The 20,362-nt window shown below is 61.3% G+C and overlaps 1 protein-coding gene across 4 annotated transcripts; it reads left to right on the forward strand.

The window, feature by feature from the left end:
• Positions 1-848: 848 nt before the first annotated feature.
• ARHGEF37 (Rho guanine nucleotide exchange factor 37) lies at positions 849-20,060 on the forward strand. Of its 4 annotated transcripts, none has more exons than XM_075056611.1 (13): positions 849-1,141; positions 4,961-5,178; positions 5,596-5,719; positions 6,135-6,282; positions 7,202-7,401; positions 7,945-8,075; positions 8,625-8,729; positions 10,805-10,915; positions 12,145-12,474; positions 13,432-13,560; positions 13,918-14,113; positions 14,552-14,724; positions 15,114-20,060. In XM_075056611.1, exons 2-13 carry the CDS (start codon positions 4,975-4,977, stop codon positions 15,321-15,323), a joined length of 2,061 nt encoding a protein of 686 aa, XP_074912712.1. In that variant the 5' UTR covers positions 849-1,141; positions 4,961-4,974; the 3' UTR covers positions 15,324-20,060. The 4 variants fall into 4 exon arrangements, with proteins under 4 accessions (XP_074912712.1, XP_074912711.1, XP_074912713.1 ...); XM_075056610.1 differs by lacking the exon at positions 849-1,141 and adding an exon at positions 2,654-2,843; XM_075056612.1 differs by lacking the exon at positions 849-1,141 and adding an exon at positions 4,580-4,646.
• Positions 20,061-20,362: the final 302 nt, after the last annotated feature.

Below are 20,362 nucleotides of genomic sequence, written 5' to 3' on the forward strand. Positions count from 1 at the left end.
AGCTTGGGGTTGTTTTTTTTCTTCAATACTGCCAGAAAAGAGCGGGCAGAGCACTCCTGCCGTGGCAGTGGGTATGGAGAGGGCCAGGTGGTGCTGTGAAGGTAGCTCACTCTTGCCCTATAAGAAGCATCCTGTAAAAACAGTTTTGCAATGAGTTTACACAAACCTGGCTCTGTTGCTGGAGAAGGCAGTCCCACGCGCGGTCCCACGCCCTGCCACCCCCTGCCAGGTTTCGTGTTGGCAGGGTGGGAGTGCTGGCTGCCCACAAGGGTGCTGATGCCAAGACTGCCAGGGGACAGCCCACCTCGCCGGGACCCTTTAGCTTAGCTTAACCTGAGCACAACACCTCGCCCTGGGACACAAACAATTGTGCTCGACCAGCCAGCGCCTATTTGCTTTTCCCTTGTAAGGAGAGCCAGGCCAGGGCAGCCAGCCTACTCTCACAACTCCCTGGGAAGCCCTGGAGTGGTGACAGCACTGTGACACTGCTCCCGGTCCCCGAGCCACTCGAGTGAGCCAAGCGGAGCCGCAGCAGCCCCAGCCCCGGGGCTGGATGGGAGCAGTGTGGGGCCAGTGGCACGGCAGGAAGGAAACGGCTTGCACCGGGGGGAAGAAGGCGTCAGCCACTCCCGCAGGGCTCGACCGCGAGGCCATTCCGCAAAGAACTCGCCAGAACCAGGTTAGCCAGTGTCTGAAAAAGCGGACTGGAATGGGAAATATGCCGGAGGCAACACCCATGGTGTGAGCCGGCCGGGGCGGAGCGGGTGGCCAGGGATGCTGCCCTGCTGTGCTGTCCCCAGTGCGGCGAGGACACTGTCCGAGGCGGGAGCGCTGCCCTGCCAGGACCCCCTCGGCAGCCGCAGGAGCGTTGTTCCTACTCTGGTGTGATCAGCTGCAAGATGCTGTTGGGAGCAAAGTGGCGGTGATGTGCCTCGAGGGGTGATGGCTTTGCTGGATGCAGCAGTAAGAGCGCCTGCCCAAGGACGGAGCTGGGGAACTCCTGACATTGCTGCGATGCCAGCCTACAGGCCGCCCGGTCAGGTGTTTTGCTGTTTCAGAAAGCGCCTGGGCGAGGACTGAATCCCTGCTGCCACCTGCAAGGGAGGAAGGACAACAACTGTGTCCCCAAGGCCACAGCCAGGTAAAGCTCTTGCTACCCAGCCATGTGCGGATCTCTCCCATGGCCACATGTCTCTCCCTAAGCCCATACAGCATGGGCCAGCCTGGGAACCATTCTTGTGGGGTGGCTTTACCCCAGCCACCCACCCAGCCAGGGGACATCACTGTGCGTTGGCTTCTCCCCCAAAGACCTGCCTGGGTGTTAATGCTTCTGCCTCTTCCCATCATTGGCTCTTCTTGCCGTGTTGCTGCCCAGCTTATCCATCCGCAACCGCTCCTGTGTGCTGCAGCATCCCTCCAGCGCAGGGACAAGGGAGGGTGGTTTCATGCTCTTGGCTCGGGGACCCCGGCACAGCCCCACGAGCTGCACCCAGGCTCTCTGCAGGCAGGATGGGATGCAGGCAGGGAAGGCAGCAGGGCAGGCTGGCCATCCTGGCACTGGGTGGGAGCCAGTGGGGCAGATGTGTGTGGGTGCCCATGCTGCCCTGCCCAGCCCACACACCTCAGCTGGGGGGGCTGGCTTGCACCCTCAGAAATGGACCCAGAGGAAGGGCTGTGCCGGAGAGCTCGCCCTGACCTGTGGGGTGGTTTGGTTCTAGACACAGACATTGCCTGTGACCTGCGTGAGTCACTGAAAGACTGAGTCCTTTTTACTGTGACACTTTTTGGACACTGTGGGTCAGCCTGAAAAAACACAGGTGCCACTGCCCCCTCCCTGTGGCCAGGCCGAGGCCGAGCTCCCAGCTGCGGGAGCTGGCTGCAGATCAGCCTCTCTCCTCTCAACAGCTTGTTTATAAGGATGCAAACACCTCACGAGCAAAAAAACCAACTTCACGCCAAAGAGCAACTAACTAGCTCCCAATGGCCCAATCTGTGCAACTGCTTCCTCAGTTATATATTTTTGCTTCTGTTTGCTCCAAACCCTCTTCTGCAGCTGAGCAGCTGGGAAGCGATGGCCGGGGGCATGCCTGCCTGCGGGATAATGCAGGGGAAACCTGTGCGTTCATGGATGGGCTGTGGGAGCACCAGGGCACCAACCGGCCTCCCCGAGCCGGTGCTGAGGCGGCCACACACCGGAGCCACAGCAAGACCATAAAAAAGACCCAGCGGACTTGTCCCTGGTTATTTAGGGCAGAAACGAGCCGCTGCGTCCCCTGCCCTCCAGCCAGAGCTGCTGCCCCACGGTTTGAGGATGGACCAGGGGGAAAAATGGGGGGGGGGGACGGGGGCTGCCGCTGCGATGCCAGGGGCTAACACAGACCCACGTACGGCGCTCGGGGTGGGGGGGACACCACCTGCTTTTGCAGCTGAGAGCCCTCCCCCCCGCCGCCCCCGCAGCGCCTGCCCCGGCTCGCTTTCCCCAGCTCCCCGTCGTTGTCCCCCCCCCCGGCGGGGTCCGGCTGCCGGCGGTGAGCCCCCGCTGCCAGCCCGGCTGCCAGCACACACACACACACACACACACACCCCCCGCCCCGCTCCGCCGCCGGGCTTGCGCAGGGAGCGCGTCGCCGCTCATCTGACCGGCGCTGCCCGGGTGGGGCGGCGGGGGCCGCGCTCAGCGGCGGTGAAGGAGCCCGGCTGCCGTCACCCGGTACCGTGGGCTCGGCCCGGCTTGCCCACGCTCGCCCCCGGGCTGCGGCGCCTCAGCGGGTTTATCGTTAACTTTGCCGCAGGGCAGCGGGAGAGCGGCCGCAGCCGGGCACGGCCCCGGCCTCCGCCGCAAGGTAAGAGCCGGGGCGGCGGGGGTTCGGGGCGCGGGGAGCCGGGGGGTGGGGGGGGGGGTTGTGGCACGGCCGTGCCGGAGCCTGTCCCTCGGGGAGCTGGGGGACCGGAGCCGGTAGCCCCCCGGCCCGGCTTGCGGCGGCATCCCCGGCGTTGCGGGTCTCGGTGCTGGCTGGGGACGCTGCCCGGGCCCCGCGTTACGGACGGGGATGCTGGGAGCCACCGAGGCGGCAGTGACATGTCGATGGCAGGCAGTGACATGTCGATGGCAGGCAGCTGCCTGGGAGGAGAGCTGTGGGAATGAAACCTGCTCCTTCTCTCTCCGCCTGGTCCAACGCTGCCCAGAAAGGATTCCTTTTAGTTTTGCACAATTCTCTCCTTCTTCTGGTGTTTCAGGCCGGGGGGGGAGGGAAAGAGGTTTCCCCAGCTGGGGGGCAACCCCCCAAAGCAGCTGTGTGCTCTGGGGGATGCTGGCGCAGGGAGCAGTGAGACCCCACTGCCCGCATGCCCCCAAGCTGCAGGGGATCTCTCCAGGGCTCGGGGGGTGTCTCAAATCACGGCTTTCCACCTGCCTCCACTGCAGCCCTTCCTCTGAGCAAGGATTTTGTTGTCAGCCTCAGGTGGAGGATGCTGGGCTTGTCCAACAGCCCTTGATGGGCATCCTTCTCGGAAGCACCCAAAGGGAAGCAGGAAAGTGTCTCCTACCCCCCACGTCCCATAGCAGCCAGCGCCATGCCACAGGCGCGGGCAGCAGCCAAATCCGCAGAGGGCAGGGATGACAGCTGACAGGGTCATGTGCCCCTGTAAGGCAGGCAGAGGTCTCATACCTTCTCACATGGCGTTTGCTTGCTGTGCCAAGCCCAGCTCTTCTCCAGCGCTAGCAGTGGGCATATGCCAGGAGAGGACATTCACCCTGCCCGGTGCTCGCAACTGCATCACCACCCGCTTGTTAACTGGACCCTTCCCCCGAAGAGGCTCGGGCTGTCCTGCCAGCCCCTCTCCCTGCTCCCGCTGCAGGCACCCGGGGCTGCAGCCTGCGAAGGGAGCGCCTGGCACGTCGCAGTCAGGCTAAGGTTGGGTGTGGATGTTGGCACTGGCTGGGCAGGCAATGGAGGGCAGAGGCAGAGCCTCCCTCCCTGTGCCGCTGCTTGTGCCGTCTCGATTTTATCCTGCCAAGCCATCTCTACCCTGCCTTCGCTCTTCACCTCCTCTGCAGCCTCCACAGGCAGGCGGCCTGGCAGCGTCCCTCCCTGCTCCCGGCTGGGGTCTGGGTCCAGCCGAGCTGTGTGCTGGGCTGGTGTGGGCTGTGCTGTGTGTCTCTCTCAAGGCCTCCTGCCTAGGACTGAGCATTATCTGTGATGCTTTGGGACCTGCTCCATCCTCCTCATTATCAGTTAGAGCAGAGGATGTTCCCTGAGAAGGAAATGGCATGAATCAGCTCTGATTTTTCAAGCTCTCCACAGGCAGAGAGGAGAGGGGAGCGGGCTGTGCTGGGCAGGGCACGGGCATTGTGCAATGGGGGCTGCTAGCGTCTCTGGCAGAGGCGCCGGCAGCTTCGCCCACTTCTCCCCCTATCCCCGTCACTTCTAAGCCAGTTCTCCGTGCCACAGAAACGTCTCTTGTTCAAGCACTGCGAAAACACTCTTTGTACTTTGAATAGGACTCTTGAACACAAGGCAATGTGCCAGGCACCAACAGCCAAGGCAGGGAGGGAACAGCTAGCCTTGGCAGCGAGGAGCAGGGGCAGAGGTGGCAAACCCCGCTCTGCCGCTCGGGGACCAGCCCCTGCGCAGTCCCAGTGCTGGGTGAGTGGTGCCAGGCCCCTGCCTGCAGCTGGGGCTGCCCTTGCCTGCACCCTGGCCCTGCACGTGGTCGTTTGGGCACGTGTGTGTGGCAAGTCCTCGCCTGCCACGTGTGGGTGCCTGCCCTCCACAGCCAGCCCGCTCCTGGCTTGCAGTGCTTTATGGTTTTATGGTTTTGGAGCGTCATCCACACCTTGCTTGTAATGCAGATGGCTTGAGTATCCCCGGGGAGGGAGCACGGGCACTGAGCTGGGTTAGGCACTGGAGCACCAGTCCCGGGGCTGCCCTTGCCACAGCCTGTCCCTAACCCCCTGCAGAGTGTGCCACCAAGATGGCGAGCGCCCATGGGGCAGACCCCGATGCCGAGGATGCAGCTGAAACTGAAGAGGCCATCTACGAGGAGGTGAAGCCCTGCAACAGGATGGAGCTGAGCCAGCAGCTGGCCGTGGAGGAGCTCATCACCACCGAGGCCAGCTATGTCCACAACATCCAGCTCTGCGTGTCGGACATCCGGGCGCACCTCCAGAAGAAGCAGGTGAGATGGGGTACGTCTCCCCACCCAGGGGCTGGGGACTGTGGGGTGAATCTGTCAAGAGCTGTGAGATGCCCAGATCATTCCAGGGAGGTCACGCGTGCTCACCTTCCACCTTCCTGGGCTCCCCTGATCAGTCAAGGTCTTGAATTGGATGGACATTGAGTCTGACCCAGCTGTCCTACAGCTTTAACCCTGCATCTGTAACATGAAAAGCCCTCATTGCCCAGCTCGGGAGCACAGCCAGATCTCAGCATCTGCAGTGCCTCCTGAAACAGAGCACCGCTCCAGCTCCTCAGGTGTCGCGTGGGGCAGCTGGAAGGACACGAGTGCTCAGGAGGGCATGAGTGCCTCCAGAACACACGATCCACCTCTGTCTGTTGTATTCGGCTTACCCTGGGGCATCTTTGTTCCCTTCAGCTGCCTGATCTTGACCTGGACGGACTTTTCTCTAACACGGACGACATCCTCCATGTCTCCAGACGGTTTCTGAAGGGTCTCGAGGCCACGGCCGCTCAGGAGCACGAGCAGCTGCTCTGCATCAGTAAGTGGTGCAGCCCCGAGAGCTGACCCGTGCCCATCCATGCCTTTACTGGTGCTGGCAGTGCTGCTGCCCAGCGCTGTGCCTGGGTGCAGCCCCCAGCCCACCCACCCTGACACCTCCTGCACTTCCCTCGGCTCTGGGAAGCGCCGCTGCCTGCGCACCACCATCCGTGGGCAGCCACCCACACTCACCCCACAGGGGCAAGGCAGACCTGCCCAGCCTGCAGAAAGTGAGGCGGGGGGCAGCATCAGGCCCAGCTTGGCAGAGGTGCCTGTGGTGCAGGGCACTGCCCCAGCACGTTTGGCTGGCACTGCTCTGCTGGCTTCACCCTTCAGGCAGGCTGGGGAGAAACCTCCGCCTTTCTCTGAGGCAACAGGGAAGGACCATCCTTTCCAGCCTCACTCTCCTTCTCCAGGCGCCCTGTTCCAGGAGTTCAAGGAGGAGATGGAAACCGTCTACAAGATCTACTGTGCCAGCTATGAGCATGCCCTCCTGCTGGTGGAGAGCTACCGCAAGGACCCCAGGCTGCAGGAGGAGATCTTGGAGACCCTGAATGCAACAGTGTAGGTACCTGCTGCTGAGGCAACCACCTTCCTCTCCCTGTTTTACCTACTGTCCTTGGCCCTTCTCCTCTCTGGACAATCTGCCTGCACAGGTACGTGCCACCAGGCTGAGTGTAATATCACAGCCATCAACTTTGTGGCATTGCCTGGTGTAGCCCCTGGCAGACTGTCCTGCATCCTTGTGGCCACTTGCCCCAAGGGCACTACAGGTTGGTGGTCTTTTATGGTGGACCCCAAAACAAGGGATGGGGTGGCATCCGCAGCTCCTGCCTGCTCCACAGCCTGAGAGGCTGTGCCCACGGAGAGCACACATTGCCCAGCTTGACTAGAGAGACGGGCTGTCCCCGGGAGACCTGCCAAACCCCTCCTGAACTATTGAGGGGGTCACAAACGCTGTTGGAGCCAGGAGAAGCACGAGTGGCAGTGGAGGAGCTGCTGGGATTTGCTGCTCTCTGTTTCAGGGCACAGGCTACGTGACTCCCACTTGAGCGATACCTTGTGCGCGGGTAGAAGGGGAGTCCTGCCTGCAGCCTGCCTGCACTTTGCCCACACCCTCCCTCCCCATTGCCCCAGAGCAAGCACCGATCCCGTGCCTCCTAGCTAGACAAGCGCAGCACTGTTCAGGGAGGCAGGGTGCCCGCCCGGGGCTGGCACTGCCTTCAGGACTGGTGGGGACAGTGTCCCCCTGCCAGCACTCCTGGGGGGGGTGGCCCCGCAGCTGGCAGGGAGCAGGGATTCACAGCCAGAACCCCCCCCAGCTGCTGGGCACAGCTTGCCTGCAAGTCCAAGGCGGCAGATCTCCCCTGCAGCTGGACAGGCGCTGCTTTCTCTCCAAAATGTTTGCAGAGAAGCTGGGAGGAGCAGCAAGGCAGGAAGGCAGATCTCCATGCCGACCTCGAGCAATTCCCCTCTCCATCAGGCCTCACACGGGTGCGTCAGACCTCAGCTTCTTCCTGGTGATGCCCGTGCAGAGGGTCACCAAATACCCGCTGCTGCTGGGGAAGATCCTGGAGAACACCCCCACCAGCGCCAGCGCCTACCCGGCCCTGCAGGCAGCCGTCCGTGCCATGACCCAGGTCAACGCCAACATCAATGAGTACAAACGGCGCAGAGAAGTAGGTGAGCGGGCAGGGGGCACGGCATCTGGGAAGCCCCAGCCCGAGCCCAGTTGTCTTCCCTTGGTGTTGTGCTAATTCCTACTTAAGTCAGTTCAAAGCTTTCCTGCCCTGCACCCATCCTGCCCGGTGGAGCCGCAGAGTCGTGCAGGCAGCTCCTGGCACCGCTCTGGTCCTACAAATGCCACTCTGGGCAAGACCTGAAGGCTGCAGGAGAAGGGTGGCATGGGGGGGGGCTGAGCACAAAACCGGTCTGCCTGCATTCCTGGAGCTGGGGAATGAGAGGAACAGTCCTGCCCTTGGGATAGGAGAAATCAGGCTCCCCACAAACAGGAGCTTGCTCTTCTTTTTGGTTTTCATAGTACTTTCCCCCAGGCTGCCCTTCTTTGATGTGGGTTGTGCTTATCCTGTTAATCACGACTTGTCAGCTCCGGGGCCTCAGTGCTGCTCACCCGCATTGCCTGCTCAGGCTGCTGAGGATGCTGCCCTGAAGTTTCCTCTTCTGATCTTTTTTTCCTCCCACCTCGTGTGCCCTCACCCGAGGCAGCAATCAAATACAACAAGGCCGAGCACCTGACGCTGCGGGACCGCTTCGCGCGCCTCAACACGCACTCCATCGCCAAGAAGACCACGCGGCTGAGCCGGCTCTTCATGCACGAGGCCGGCATCGTGGCCAAGGTGGGCAGCCCTCGCCCCACCGCCTGCGGACCCACTGCCTCTCCTCGAGTCATTTCTGGGCCTTTCCGCTGCCTCCCGAGCGGAGCCGAGGTGGCCAGTGCTGACACCCAGTGGCCCATGCTGTCACATGAGCCACAGTCTCATTTTCGAGCAGCCTAAGGGTGGCTCCTGGTCCCCAATCCCAAGGACCAGCAGGGTAGGAGAGATGCAGGTACACACCTTGCTCCCTGCATCAGAGCGCTGCAGGGGAGTGCTTTGGCCCCCAAAGGACCCACAGGATCCTCAGGCACCCCAGCAAAAGGAAAGACACCCTGGTGTTCCCTAGCACCGCAACCACACCAAAAGCCGTGCGTCTGCATGCATCCCAAGCACCCTAGGTCTTGGCCCTTTTCAGGTTCCTGGAGCCTCTCAGGGTCTCCCCTGCCTGTCCCCAGCACTGTGAGCTTCAGGCAGGTGCCTGGCTGCTTTTTACGTTAGCACCCAGCGAGGAGCATCAGCCCTGCCCGCGGCATTGCCCGTGCTGGGGATAAGTTGCCCCTTGCCTTGCAGATGGAGGACAGGGAGTACGATGACCTGGAGGAGAAGTTCCAGTGCGTGGTGTCCAGCGTGGCTGCACTGAAGGAGAATGTGGCGTCCTACCTCGGCCATTTAGAGGTAAAACCCTGATAACTTGCAGGGGGTGGGCCCCATCCAGGCCTCAGGACCTGTTTCTTGGGGTTGCAGAATACTTTCAAGCCCTATGGAAACCAGTGTCAGCTGGGGATGTTCAGTGACTTGCATCTCTCAGCTAAAGACGTTGTGCTGGGGCCTTGCCCAGCGTCCAGGGATCACTCAGGTCCAGCAGAGCTTAAAACAAAGTCAAAGCTTCGTTGATCCAGTCTGAGCTGGCTGTCATTTGAGAATAATTGGTCCTTAAACTGATCATTATTTCAAGGCATTAAATAGCTGAGAAGGCTATGTGTTGTTCAGCCTGGGAATTCTCGCATAACAGGTATAAGGCAGAAGTGTCCCCAAGTCAGGGAAACAACAAACTTCCCTTCTGAGATGACCCGGCTGAGCAGCTGCTGTGATTTTCTTATGGAAATCCCTTGGGGCATCTGAGGGAAATAAAAGTATGAGCAATGGCCAAACTTGAAATCCCCAGACACTATATAATCAGGAAAGTCTCAGGAAATGGCAGAGGGTTCAGAAAGCAGCAATTCAAGGGCTGGAGACACCTTGTCATGAAAATATTGACAAGGGCTCCCCATATAGGATTGGGAAGGAGGAAAAGGGAACAGAAAGACTCCCTGTAGCCCAAAGAGTGGGTAAAATAGGATTAGAAGAAAAAACATGAGGATGGCAATTTGTATGACAGGGAGATGTGGCATCAGCTAAGGGAACAGGGTGTGACCATTCCTTGGGACATCGAGGGCTTCTGGGGACCTGCCCGGCACTGCTCTTCGGTAAGCTGCATCTCTGTAAGCCAGCTTCTTGGCTTCAGCCAGGACATTAAGTGTCTGCAAATAGGCTGGGCAGCCTAGAGAATAAGCTGTGGTTAGGAGTCATGCTGGGGCTTGGATGCAGCTTCAGAGGAGCTGCTGGTGGGGGAAGGTGGGGCTGCATGCATGCCCCGTCTCTCTCCCTCTGAAAGCTTCTCAAAGACATCCTGAGGAGCCGATGAAGACATGTTCTCATAGGGCAGAAACAGCCTGGCCTCTGTGCTGGCTGGCAGTTCCCTATTGTGCATCTGTCTGTACCAGTGCCCCCACCACCAGGAGAGGCAAATCTTGGCGTGTACAAGATCATCACAGCCACTTCTGCTTGCGTAAGAGCCCCTGTAGGGCTGAGGAAAAGCACACAGGTCTCAGAGCTGCCGCCTTCTGCTCAAAGGGTCAATCCCTTTCCCCTTCTATATTTCTGTCTCCAGTCCCTCCTGTGGTAAGGAAGACTACAAAGAAAGGGTCTTCTAAGCATGACCACAGGCAAAAAGACAGGATTTAGGACAGAGATCAGGGCACTCCAAAAGAGGCCTATGGCAGCCATGGTTGAGGAGAATCAAACAGAAACTGCTCCTGCTGCTCCAGGACTGACTGCAGGAGCAGCACTCCAAGGGGCAGCAAAGCTAAGCCCGGGAGGCGCTGGAGGCCAGCCTTCCCTTGGCACCAGCAGCAGGCTGGGGCTCTGGGAGCTCAGTGCTCCCTTCCCTGGGTCTAGAGGTTGTGGGTCAAAATCTACCTCCAGGCAGGAAGGAGGCTGCTGCCCACAGAATTGACGTTAGAGCAAAGCCTCTCAGAGGAGGGTGTCCACCCAAACCATCCCTAGCTGCTTTCCTTTCCCACCAGCCTCACTCTCCACACAGAGGCAGGGGGAAGATTTTGTACACAAATACAAGAAATTCCACAGAGCTACTGGACCACCAAACCCCAGTGTCAAAGCACCAGGCAACATCAAGCTGGGGCAGACTGGCTGGGGCCACAGGACAGCCTTGGCCACCTTGCTGGGGTAGGAGTGCTTTTGCAAGCCAGTGCATGACTCCTGCCCAAGGAGAGAGGTTTGTTAACACCGGCATGAGCTCTCTGAGTTGCAGACAAGAGTAGACCAGAGCATCAGTCCCACTGAGCTGCTAGCACAGAGCACCCAGACTGGGACATTGGCACGTCTTTGGGAACACAGGGAGCGGTTACAGATGGGTTAGCTCATGTTGGGCAGCTTCTGCAGATCAGGTCTGATGGCTTTCTCCCTTTCAGGCGTTCCTGTTGCCCACCCCACACAAGTGTGAGCTGCAGATCAATGAGGGACCTGCCCAGCAGTACCAACGCTTTGCAGAATACCTCCATTGCACTGTTTTCCCAGAGTTTGTGAGTGCTCCTTCTATGTATATCTCCTTCAGGGTCACAGCCAAGCATTGCCAGGTTACAGCAGAGGCTGGCTCCAGGGCAGGGTAGCCAAGAGCTGAGGGATCCCCAGAGCAGGCAGTGTCCTCACCAATAGACCCAGTCTCCTGGGGTCTGAACATGAAGGGGCAGGTAACAGGGTCCATCAGCAGTCCCAGACACTTGAATTGAAGAACAGGGTCCACCCAGGAAACAAAAGGAGACAGGGCCAGAGACATGGCTACAACACAGCTCTAAAGTCCATCCAGGGCTGGAGACAAGCTGCAATGTCCATCTGAGGGGTCCATCCAGGAGCTGAGCTACCTGCAGCAGAGGTCCAAGGTCCACCCAGGAGACAGAAGCAGAAATCAGCTCACCTACAGCGATAGTCAAGCAGCAGCCCAAGGTCCTTCAATGGGCTGTGGGCAGGGGTGTGGGTGGAGACCCCAGGTGAGGCTGGTCTGGGCCATTAAAGACTATTTGTGCCTTCAGGGCCCTGACATGTTCATGGCCAACCATGCAGGCAGGGCTGCAGCGGAGCAGAGGATGGTGGGAAACCAGGCGTTCTGCTTATTTGACTCACACAAGGCACTTGCTGCCAAACCCCAGTCTAACCTGCCCACAGCTTCTGGGCATCTGTACTCGCCTTTGGGAGCCCAAGAGTCCCCCATCTGTCTCCTTCCACTGCCCCTGCTTGCTTTTCCAGGACTCCCTCTTAGGTGCTGACTGCCACCATGGACGCAGTCAGGGAGGTTTTCCAAGCAGTGAGGAGTGTGGCAGGGCAGCCTGAACCCCACACCTGGATGCCGGCATCCCCAAGGAGCGCCAGCATGGGGAGGGAGGGTAGCTACGTGGGATAACCACACAGACCCTGGACTGAGGGCCTCCATCAAACCAGGACACTGTGACCTGCATGGGACAGTCACTGCAGCAGCCCTGTTGGCCCACGGAACCTTGCGCCTGAGGGTCCTACCTGACCATTTGCGTGGAGCACAAGTGTTGAATCGTGGCATGCGTGGCTGCTCTCTACCAAGGGTTTGCTTTGGTTGGCGTCCTGTGTGCCTTCAGGGAAGGATGCCTCAGATGCTCCCCACTCTGCACGAGCCCTTCAACAGGTCCCCAAGCTTTTTCTCCTGTGTAAGACAGTGCCCCATGCAGACAGCTGGGCCTGTCTGGGGGGCTCACATGGAGATTTGGGTTCTCTCGCCCTACAGAAGCGACGGCTAGACAGGCTGGTCTGCCAGCCCCTCTGCAGCCTCTCAGACATGCTGGTGGGGCCACAACAGCTGGTCAAGAAGCGCCTGGACAAGCTGCTGGACTATGAGGAGATCCAGGAGCGGAAGAGCGAGATGGGCAGCGTGACATACGACGAGGAGGCAGCCATGAACACCTACCTCGCCATCAACGCCCTGCTCGTGGCTGAGCTCCCGCAGTTCAACCAGGTGGCTCTGCAGCTCCTGGGGGAGATACTGTGCTCCTTCAGCGCCCTGCAACGGGACTTGGCTGCCCAGGTCCTGCAGCAGGCACAAAAGGAGCTAGAGCAGGTGAGAGTGACCCCTTGGCCTGTGTGCCCAAACTGGCACACGTGCTGAGCCAGACCTGCCTTCTTCAGGCTTGGAACATCACTTGGACGTCAGGGCACTGAAGGTTTGCTGTAGCCCAAGCCTGCCCTTGCAGACACACAGCTCCCTGTCTAGCATTTGTAAGGGATCTCCCCTTAGGCTGGGGAAAGCCAAATTGTCTCTTCTTCAGTGCCAGGAACTGGCCTGCTCTCTCTCTGAGGACACCGCTGGTAATCTATTGATGTGCTGCCTGAGAGATCAGTGTTAACTCTGAGCTCCCGAGAGCTCTGTGCTGGGAAGGCAAGGAGGAGAAGGACAGCTCCTAGCCTGAGGAACGAGCATCCCTAGAACCTCCATCCCCTGGGATTTATCTCCCAGGACTCCTCACTGCATGGCACTCACTGAGCCTGACATTTGCAAACGTGGTGGGTCAGGCCAGTCCAGAGCCCTGGGGTAAAGCATGGCCCTGGCCTGACCCATGACCAAGATGAGAACAAGATGCAGCCACGTGGAAGTATCCCGTCAGGCACTGCTTGTACATACCTACTCATGAGGGTGGATTCCCCTTGCTCAGTCTGGGATGCTTACGCTGCAGACATCTACCCCAGAGCTACATCCACCTGTCTCCCTTTTTAGTCAGGTGGAAAGGACTCTGGGCTTGGGGCAGGACAGCAGGACCCAGGGATTGTTGCGGTGGGCTGGGTACAGCCCAAGAGCCCTGCACGGGACTGCCCTGCCCAGGGTAGGTGGCTCAAAGTCAGAGAGCAGCAGCTCTCCTTGCCAAAGGGAACCACATCCTAGGTGCAAGATGCATCTTTAGTGGCCAGGTCTGTTCTCTTGCTTTCTCACCTCTTTTCTAACTGTTCCTTTTCTTTTGACCCTACCCACAATTCTTCCCCTCCACAGGGCCCTCTCTGATCTCAGGGTCTGTCTTCACAGATGCCCCATGGCCGCATGCCTCTGCCCAGTTTCTGGAAGATGGTGGAAGACACCTTGCAGCAGTCTGGTGCTCAGCTCCGTACCTTCTGCCAGACATTTGAGACTGTCGCACCGAGCCCTGTGACACAGGTAGGAGCTGGGAAGGGGGTGTCTCAGTCCAGCTGGACCGTGGCTTCGCAGTGCAGAACATCTCCTTGGGGTGGAGGTTGGCTCAGAAAGTGGCACGGGGGGTAGCCACAGCCACAGTATTTCCCCCAAGCCCCCAACAGCAGCTGGCTGGGAATAACCAGGGATGAAACAGTCTTAGCTCTTCTGGTTCTAGACACTCGTCTCCAAACCATGAGGTAGAACAGATAGTGTGAAGGAGTTTCTCCTCTAACCTCTCACTGGGATGTGATCCTGCAGAATGGAGGGTACATGTACATGGAGGGCCTCAATCTCCTGCCTGTCTCATCAAGCGCTCCTGTGTCTCTTGCTCCCCACCAGCCTCTGAACCCTGCTGAGGAACGGAAGGTCCTTTCCCTTGTGAGCAAGCACGGCCCAGACAAACTTTACCAAGTGACAAGCAACATCAGTGGCAGCAAAGACTTGGACCTGACCTTGCAAAGGGGACAGATTGTAGCTCTGCTGCAAAGTGTGGACACTAAGGGGAACACGAGCAGATGGCTGGTGGATGCTGGAGGTACTGTGAGCGCTACAGGGAGCCTCTCCCCACCTCGGCACCAGGGTCAGAAACCAAACCCGAACCACTTCCTCATCTTGGATGAAACAGTGGGCCATTGCCTCCCGAGTCCTCCCTTCCAGAGTTTGCTCAGCCCAAACCCACCTCTGCTTTGCCAGCTGCACCCATAGCCATTAGCTGTAAAGTTCAGGTTTCCCTATGAGGGAGCACTCGTGGCTCATCATGGCTGGGAAAGGAGAATCCCGTGCACACAGAAACCACTTGAAACCCCTTTTTGTGGGGTTTTGCTGCTGGATATCCCCTAGTGATGGACTGCTTTGAACAGGGCTGCTGTGCCATGCCAGGCAACAGCCGAGTTGTCATTCCTCTCTCCTCCAACCAGTCCTACATGTGCCAGGCAGCGGGGCCCCATGACCTGTGTGTGTGCATGTCCTCCAGGTCCCCGAGGGTTTGTGCCTGCTGGAAAACTCCAGCCCTATTGTCCGGTACAAAGCCAGCAGCCTGGGATGCAGATGCCAGCCCTGGAGAGCAGCACAGAGGGAAGGCGACATTCATATGCAGCACCTGAAGCTCCCAGGCCCCAGGTGGCCACCTTCACCCCAGCTTTCCAGGTGAGAGTGGGGGACACCCCCCAGGGCCATTCCTAGCCACCCCACCAGCTCCATGCTAGTCCCTGCGTGTGCAGCATGTGGGTGGGAAGGTGGACCCGCTTTTCCAGCACACACGTGGTCATACATGTGCAGCCACGTGCCTAGCAGGGGAATGTCACAGCCCCTGGCCGAGTACCCCGTGAGGCTGGTGTCTGCCTTGCTGGGACCAGGGGTGGACCGAGCAAGAGAACTGTGCTCGGTGGGGTCCCCAGTGTCCCTCCATCACTGGCAGTACTGCGCTGCCCTCTTGGAAACAACCTCCATGTCCCTTCTAGGTCCTGCCCTGCCTATGTCCTTTGAACTCTTGCATCCGGCAAGGGCTTCCTCCCTCCTTCCCCTGCCTTTCACAGGTGGTTGCCGGCTTCTCCTTCGCAGCCAGGAGTCCGCAGGAGGTGAGCCTCCAGGCAGGGCAGCCCGTGGTGGTGCTGGAGCCGCACGACAAGAAGGGGAGCAAGGAGTGGAGCCTGGTGGATGTGAACGGCCGGAGGGGCTATGTGCCCTCCAGCTACCTGGTGACAGTCCCTCTGCAGAAGCCCATGGGCTGGAGCTTGCCTGTGTGAGCCCGGCCAGCCCGGCACCCAAGGGCACAGGCTTCATTGGATGGGAGCCGTCCGCTTGGCACCCGAGGGCTCGTCATGGGCGATGCCGGAGGGGGGCGGCTGTGGTGGCCCCAGGCTGGGAAGGTGGTGGGAAGCGGGTGGCAGAATACGGCCCCGGGGGATGTGGGTGCAAGCAACGGCAGTCAGGAGGCACGTTTTGATGGGTAGGCGTGAGGGTGCCATGTCCCATACGTGTTTGCACAAAAGAGAGGCGTAGGAGGGAGTGAGGGCAGGTGGCTGCAGTTTTCTAGGGATTTGCTGAAATCCATATCAGTGACAAAAGTGTCCCTAGGGGGGACGAGACAGCATTGTCCCCAGTTAGATCAGGACCAAGCTGCGAAGAGTGCAGTGCTGCAGAGGGGGTCTTCAACCTGGCACGGAGCATCTGGGGCTCTTGGGAAGAGGCCCTCGGGGGAATTGCTGGTTTGAGTGCGGAGGCCGATGCGCAGCAGCCCCAGAGGCACGGCTGCTCACCGGGGTGTCACACCTGCCTGGGTGCCCACCCTGCCGTGCCGTTGGGGTCCCTTCGGCAGCACGGCCTTCGCGTCCTGCTAAAGGGCACGGCAACGTCGGCGTGCGCCCGGCCGCGACGGATGGGTGCCGGGCTGAGTGCTGTGTGTCCTCCCCAGCCCTCCTGCCCACCGAGCATCGCTCCCGGCCTCAGTTTCCCCCCCCCCCCCCAACGCCGCCCCGCAGCGGGGCTGCTGCCGCTGACCCGTTTGAGAGGCGCTTTGAGCTCCGGTGCCGAGGAGCGCTCTGTACTCCGCCGATGCTATTTCGTGTGACGGACAGGCTGACATTATAATATATCACACCGTCTCTCCCCCCACCCCTGCTGACGGGGGGCTGCCCGGCGCGGTGGCAGCGCGGCCGCCAGGTGGCAGAGCCCCCCCGCCCGGCGCGCCTCGGCGGCCGCGCTGGGAGCGCTGGTTTGGGGGCGCCGGCAGGGCGCCGGGGGGGGTTTCGCCGCTGCGGGTGGAGTGTGCGCGTCCTTGGCCGGCGTGGGGACGACCCGAGGCGGCGGGGCCGGCGGTACCGGCGTGAGCACGGCTGTGCCGGGGCAGGGGCTGAAGGCGAGGTGGGCGCCGCTTCCCTCCCAGCCGGTGCTGGTCGGGGCTGGGGGGGGGGAGAGCACGGCTCCGGGGGGCCCTGGGGCCACCGTGTCCCCTCGCCGACCCGCAGAAATCTCCAGTGGTTTGACACACGCGCGCTCTCTAGCAGCACAGGCCCCCCTGGAAGAGGTTTTTGGGAGAATCAACCCGTGTGGGTTGGTCCCTGACCTAAGGCTCGGTCTGGGGACGGAGACGCCGCAGCTCTGTGCCTCAGTTTCCCCATGGCTTGCTCTGATGCTGTGCTGTTACGTGATGCTGATGGGGCTCGGGGCAGGGAGCCGTGCCCACGGCAGCGCTGACATGGTGTCAGAGGGGAATTCGGGAGCTCCCGGCTGCAGCCCTCAGGGACTGGCACCGTGCTGCCTCCGTGGGAGAGCTCGGTCCACGGTGCCACGCTGCCCACCCTTCACCCACTGCCGGCAGCGGAGCGTGGAGGCACCCACCGGTGCAGCAGCCTGGCGTCGTCCCGGCTGCCCTGGGCACCTGCCGCTTCCCACATCAAAGGTGCAATGGCCTGACTGGCGAGCGCTGGCATGCTGGCTCCTGCGCCCTGCCTGGCAGGGAGACGGCAGGCTCGGCCACCCACGGGCTCCCCACAGAACGCGCTTCGGTGGGTGGGTGTGGGTTCCCGCAGTGCTGCCCTGCGGCTGTGGCTGCGGACTGGGCAGGGTGGGCAGAGGTGGCATGTCCTCGCTGAAGCTTGCACCATGTGGGGAGGGATGAGGTGGGTGCCAGGCAGGTGGGGACAGGCCCCAGATGCTGCTGTGCTTTCGCTGTGCGCCCTACACACGGGTCCAGGTGCCTGGTTTGGGGCAGAGCTGCCTGTGGGGCTCACACTCTTTCGTACCTGCAGGGTTCTGGGACTTTATCTGTGGGGAGGCTGGGGGCTTGCTACCTCCGCCCAGGTGCCATTGAAAGCCCCAAGCAAATGCTCACCCACAGGAAACCTGGGAGGGGACAGCAGCACCGGAGATGGGGACGTAGCCTGGGGATGCTCCCAGCCTGGGGAAAGGCCGATGGGCTCCTCAGGAAGGGAAAGCGGGCAGGCTGTGGGGACGAGGGCCGCTGCGCAGGGGTTGTGTTTCTGAGGGTCCCCTCCCCAGCTCCAGCCCTGCAGCAGCAGGGCTTACACCTCCAGCTCACTGCTGATGGCTCCTCCGGATTTTTCCGTTCCTAATCAAATCACATCAGGTCGGATTTCCCTCCCGAGCTGCCTTCCTGCGAGCTCAGTGGGGCGCAGATGCAATCAGCCCTGCGCCAGTGCAGGCAACAGCAGGAGTCAGTGGCTCGAGCAGGTCCTGCTCCGTAGCCCGCAGGTACCCGGGACCCTTTGGAGGGTGAAAGGTGACAGCAGGACACGGAGCGCTGAGAAACTGGTGCTGCCTGTGCCCTGATCTGCCTGCTGGAAGGAGGCCTGTGGCGGGCAGGACTTGATAGGCAGCTTACAAAGCTGGTTGGGCTTTCTCTGTCCCACTCATCAGGACTCTGGATTTCATGTGCTCTAAAACAACAGCTCCCCTTTCCCTCCCTCCAGCCACCGCCGGTGCTGCCTGTGCGTCAGTGCTGGCCAGAAGCTCTTTGCCCTGCCTGCAGCCGGCACGGGGGTGCAGGCTGTTGCGAGGTGTCCTAGACCCCCGCTGCCTCCCCTGGGTCCCCACTCTACCCATCAAATGTCCGAATACCAGCACTTGCTAGGGCTGACAGGCATGAAGGGCAAGGTGAAAGAGCCCACGCACATCCCACCGGCAGATGTACGTGAGCCACACACCGGTGCTCTGCAGGAGGTGGCAGCACACCGGGGACACGCTGCTTGTGTCAGGCACCGGCTGCCTGCCCCCTGCCAGATAACGCGGCTGCGCTCCAGGCTGGGTGCAGCTGAGGCACCAAGAGGCTCCTCTGAATGGTGCTGAGGCAGCCAGCACCAGCACCCTGCCCAGCGGCCGTGGCACTGGTGCCCTGCCTACCCTGAGGTCCTGACGGCGGCTGGAGCGTGCTGTGGGTGTCCCTGCTAGGAAGAGGGAAATTAGCTCGTGCAGCTCCTCCAGTCTTTGGACCCAAAGGGCTGAGCTGGGCTCTGCAGTACCCACCAGTCCTGCTGCCAACCTCGACGGCCGTGGGACCTTCCCCATGGGGTCTGTCCTCAGGACATGGCCTAATACTTGGCTGCAGGACACGGGCCACTGACATCCCTCTCTTCTCCCATGATTTCGGCCAAACTCGTTGCACCTGCTGCTGCCCCGAGCCTGGAGGTGCCCCCTTGGAGTCACTGGAGGGTACGGGGCTCTTCCAGCCTAAACATGAAGGGGAATAAAGGGCACAAGTGTGCCTTTAAATAGCCTGGCAAGGACAGGTTCTCCCAGGAGGAATGCTCTGGCTGGCCTGGTGGAACATGCTCGTGGCAGGGGGCACGGGGGGTCAGCCGGGCAGCGATGGCTCCTCGCCAGGAGGTCGGGTCAAGGTTGGGCATCACCCCGGCCGGGCGCCGCTGTGCCGTGTCTTGGCACTGTGGGATCAGAGCCAGGCAAGGGGGAGGGAAATGCGTGCCAGGCCGGGGCCTCGCCATGCCCGGGGCTGATCGGCAAGGTGGCAGTGGAGCCGGGCAGGCGCTGCTGACCGCAACCTGCCTGCCGGCCCGCAAGAGGTTTGGCACCAGCACAGCCTGGCTGCCGGAGCAGCCTGCCGGGCAGCTCGGGTTGTCCAGGAGCGGCTGCTGCACTCCCGTCCGGGCTGATTCATATCCTGGACGTGCAGGCATTTGGATAGTGTCCACCCGTGGGGTGTGACAGCACACAGCCGTGTCCCCAGAGTGCAGGGCGCCAGCCCGGCCACATGCCGGAGAGCAGGATGGCGGCAGGTCAGACTCCGCTCTCGCCCGCTTTGCGGGGCGTGCCGGTCCCTGGGGACACGGCGGTGGCTGCGGGCAGGGTGGGGAGCCGCAAGGCACATCTCCAGATGGAGACACCTGGATCGCGGGGAGGATGGCTGCGTGCCCAGGTGTCGATGTGCCCGCTGGCTCTGCTGGGGCACCCAGGCGGCAGGGAGGCGCGAGAGGAAAGCAGCTGCCAGGGAAGCCCCAAGCCCAGGCTCCCAAACCCAGACCCGTCCTCTCACCGCGGGGTGCCAGGAGGGGAGTAGGGGTGCAGCAGGGCTGCAGCGGGCAGCGAAGGAGGGGAGCAGGGGAACCCAGCAGGAGCAGGGTGGCTGCCCTGGGCTGAAGGGCACAGCCAGCCCCAGCGGAGCTGTGATTGCGGGCATGGTGCTTGAGTTCACCACCACTGCCAGGCTGAGCTGGCTCCCAGCAGAGCCAGCCTGCCGGCTGCACGGTTCCCAGGCGCCTGCCCGTGTGTGGGAGCAGGGTGGCCCACAAGAAGCAGCCCGCAGCCTCGGCACCCTGGTCCCCTGCAGCCCACGCTGGTTCCGCTGCCAGCCGTGATCAGCATGGTGCTGCGTGGCCTGAGGGAGGGCTGAGCCCCACGGAGAGTCGCCCTGGGGCTGCGAGACAGGAGCGGAGGTGTCAGCAGCAGTGCTCGCTCCAGGCTTGTGCAGCCAGCACCTGAATTGTCTAATAAAGTGTGAAATTGCTTTCATGCTCTGCTACCTTTGCTGAGATGGACCATCATTATGCCCCCCCTTTCCAGCCGGCAGCCGTCTGCTGCCGATGTCCCTGCCGTCACGGTGCTGCCAGATGAGCCCCTGGCTGGAGCTGTGCCTGGTGTGGCCCCCCAGGACTGGGGATGAGCACCCCTCCCCTCCTCAGCCCCTCCATTGCGCCCACCCCACGTAAAAGCACAAGGTGCCGCATCACCCTGGATGGGGGTAAATCTCTGCCATGGGGCTGGGGGCTGCAGACCCTCTGCCTTCCCCCCATCAGATGGCCTGGGGGGGCAG

This window comes from Buteo buteo, chromosome 24 (genome assembly GCF_964188355.1).
Source record: "Buteo buteo chromosome 24, bButBut1.hap1.1, whole genome shotgun sequence".
NCBI classification, from domain to species: domain Eukaryota; kingdom Metazoa; phylum Chordata; class Aves; order Accipitriformes; family Accipitridae; genus Buteo; species Buteo buteo.

Bases quoted from the DNA above. Each gene is read 5' to 3' on its own strand.
- ARHGEF37 (XM_075056611.1), top strand. From the start codon at position 4,975: ATGGCGAGCGCCCATGGGGCAGACCCCGATGCCGAGGATGCAGCTGAA. The intron at 7,402-7,944 runs GTGAGCGGGCAG...CACCCGAGGCAG, and splicing joins CAAACGGCGCAGAGAAGTAG to CAATCAAATACAACAAGGCC. The intron at 10,916-12,144 runs GTGAGTGCTCCT...CTCGCCCTACAG, and splicing joins GCACTGTTTTCCCAGAGTTT to AAGCGACGGCTAGACAGGCT.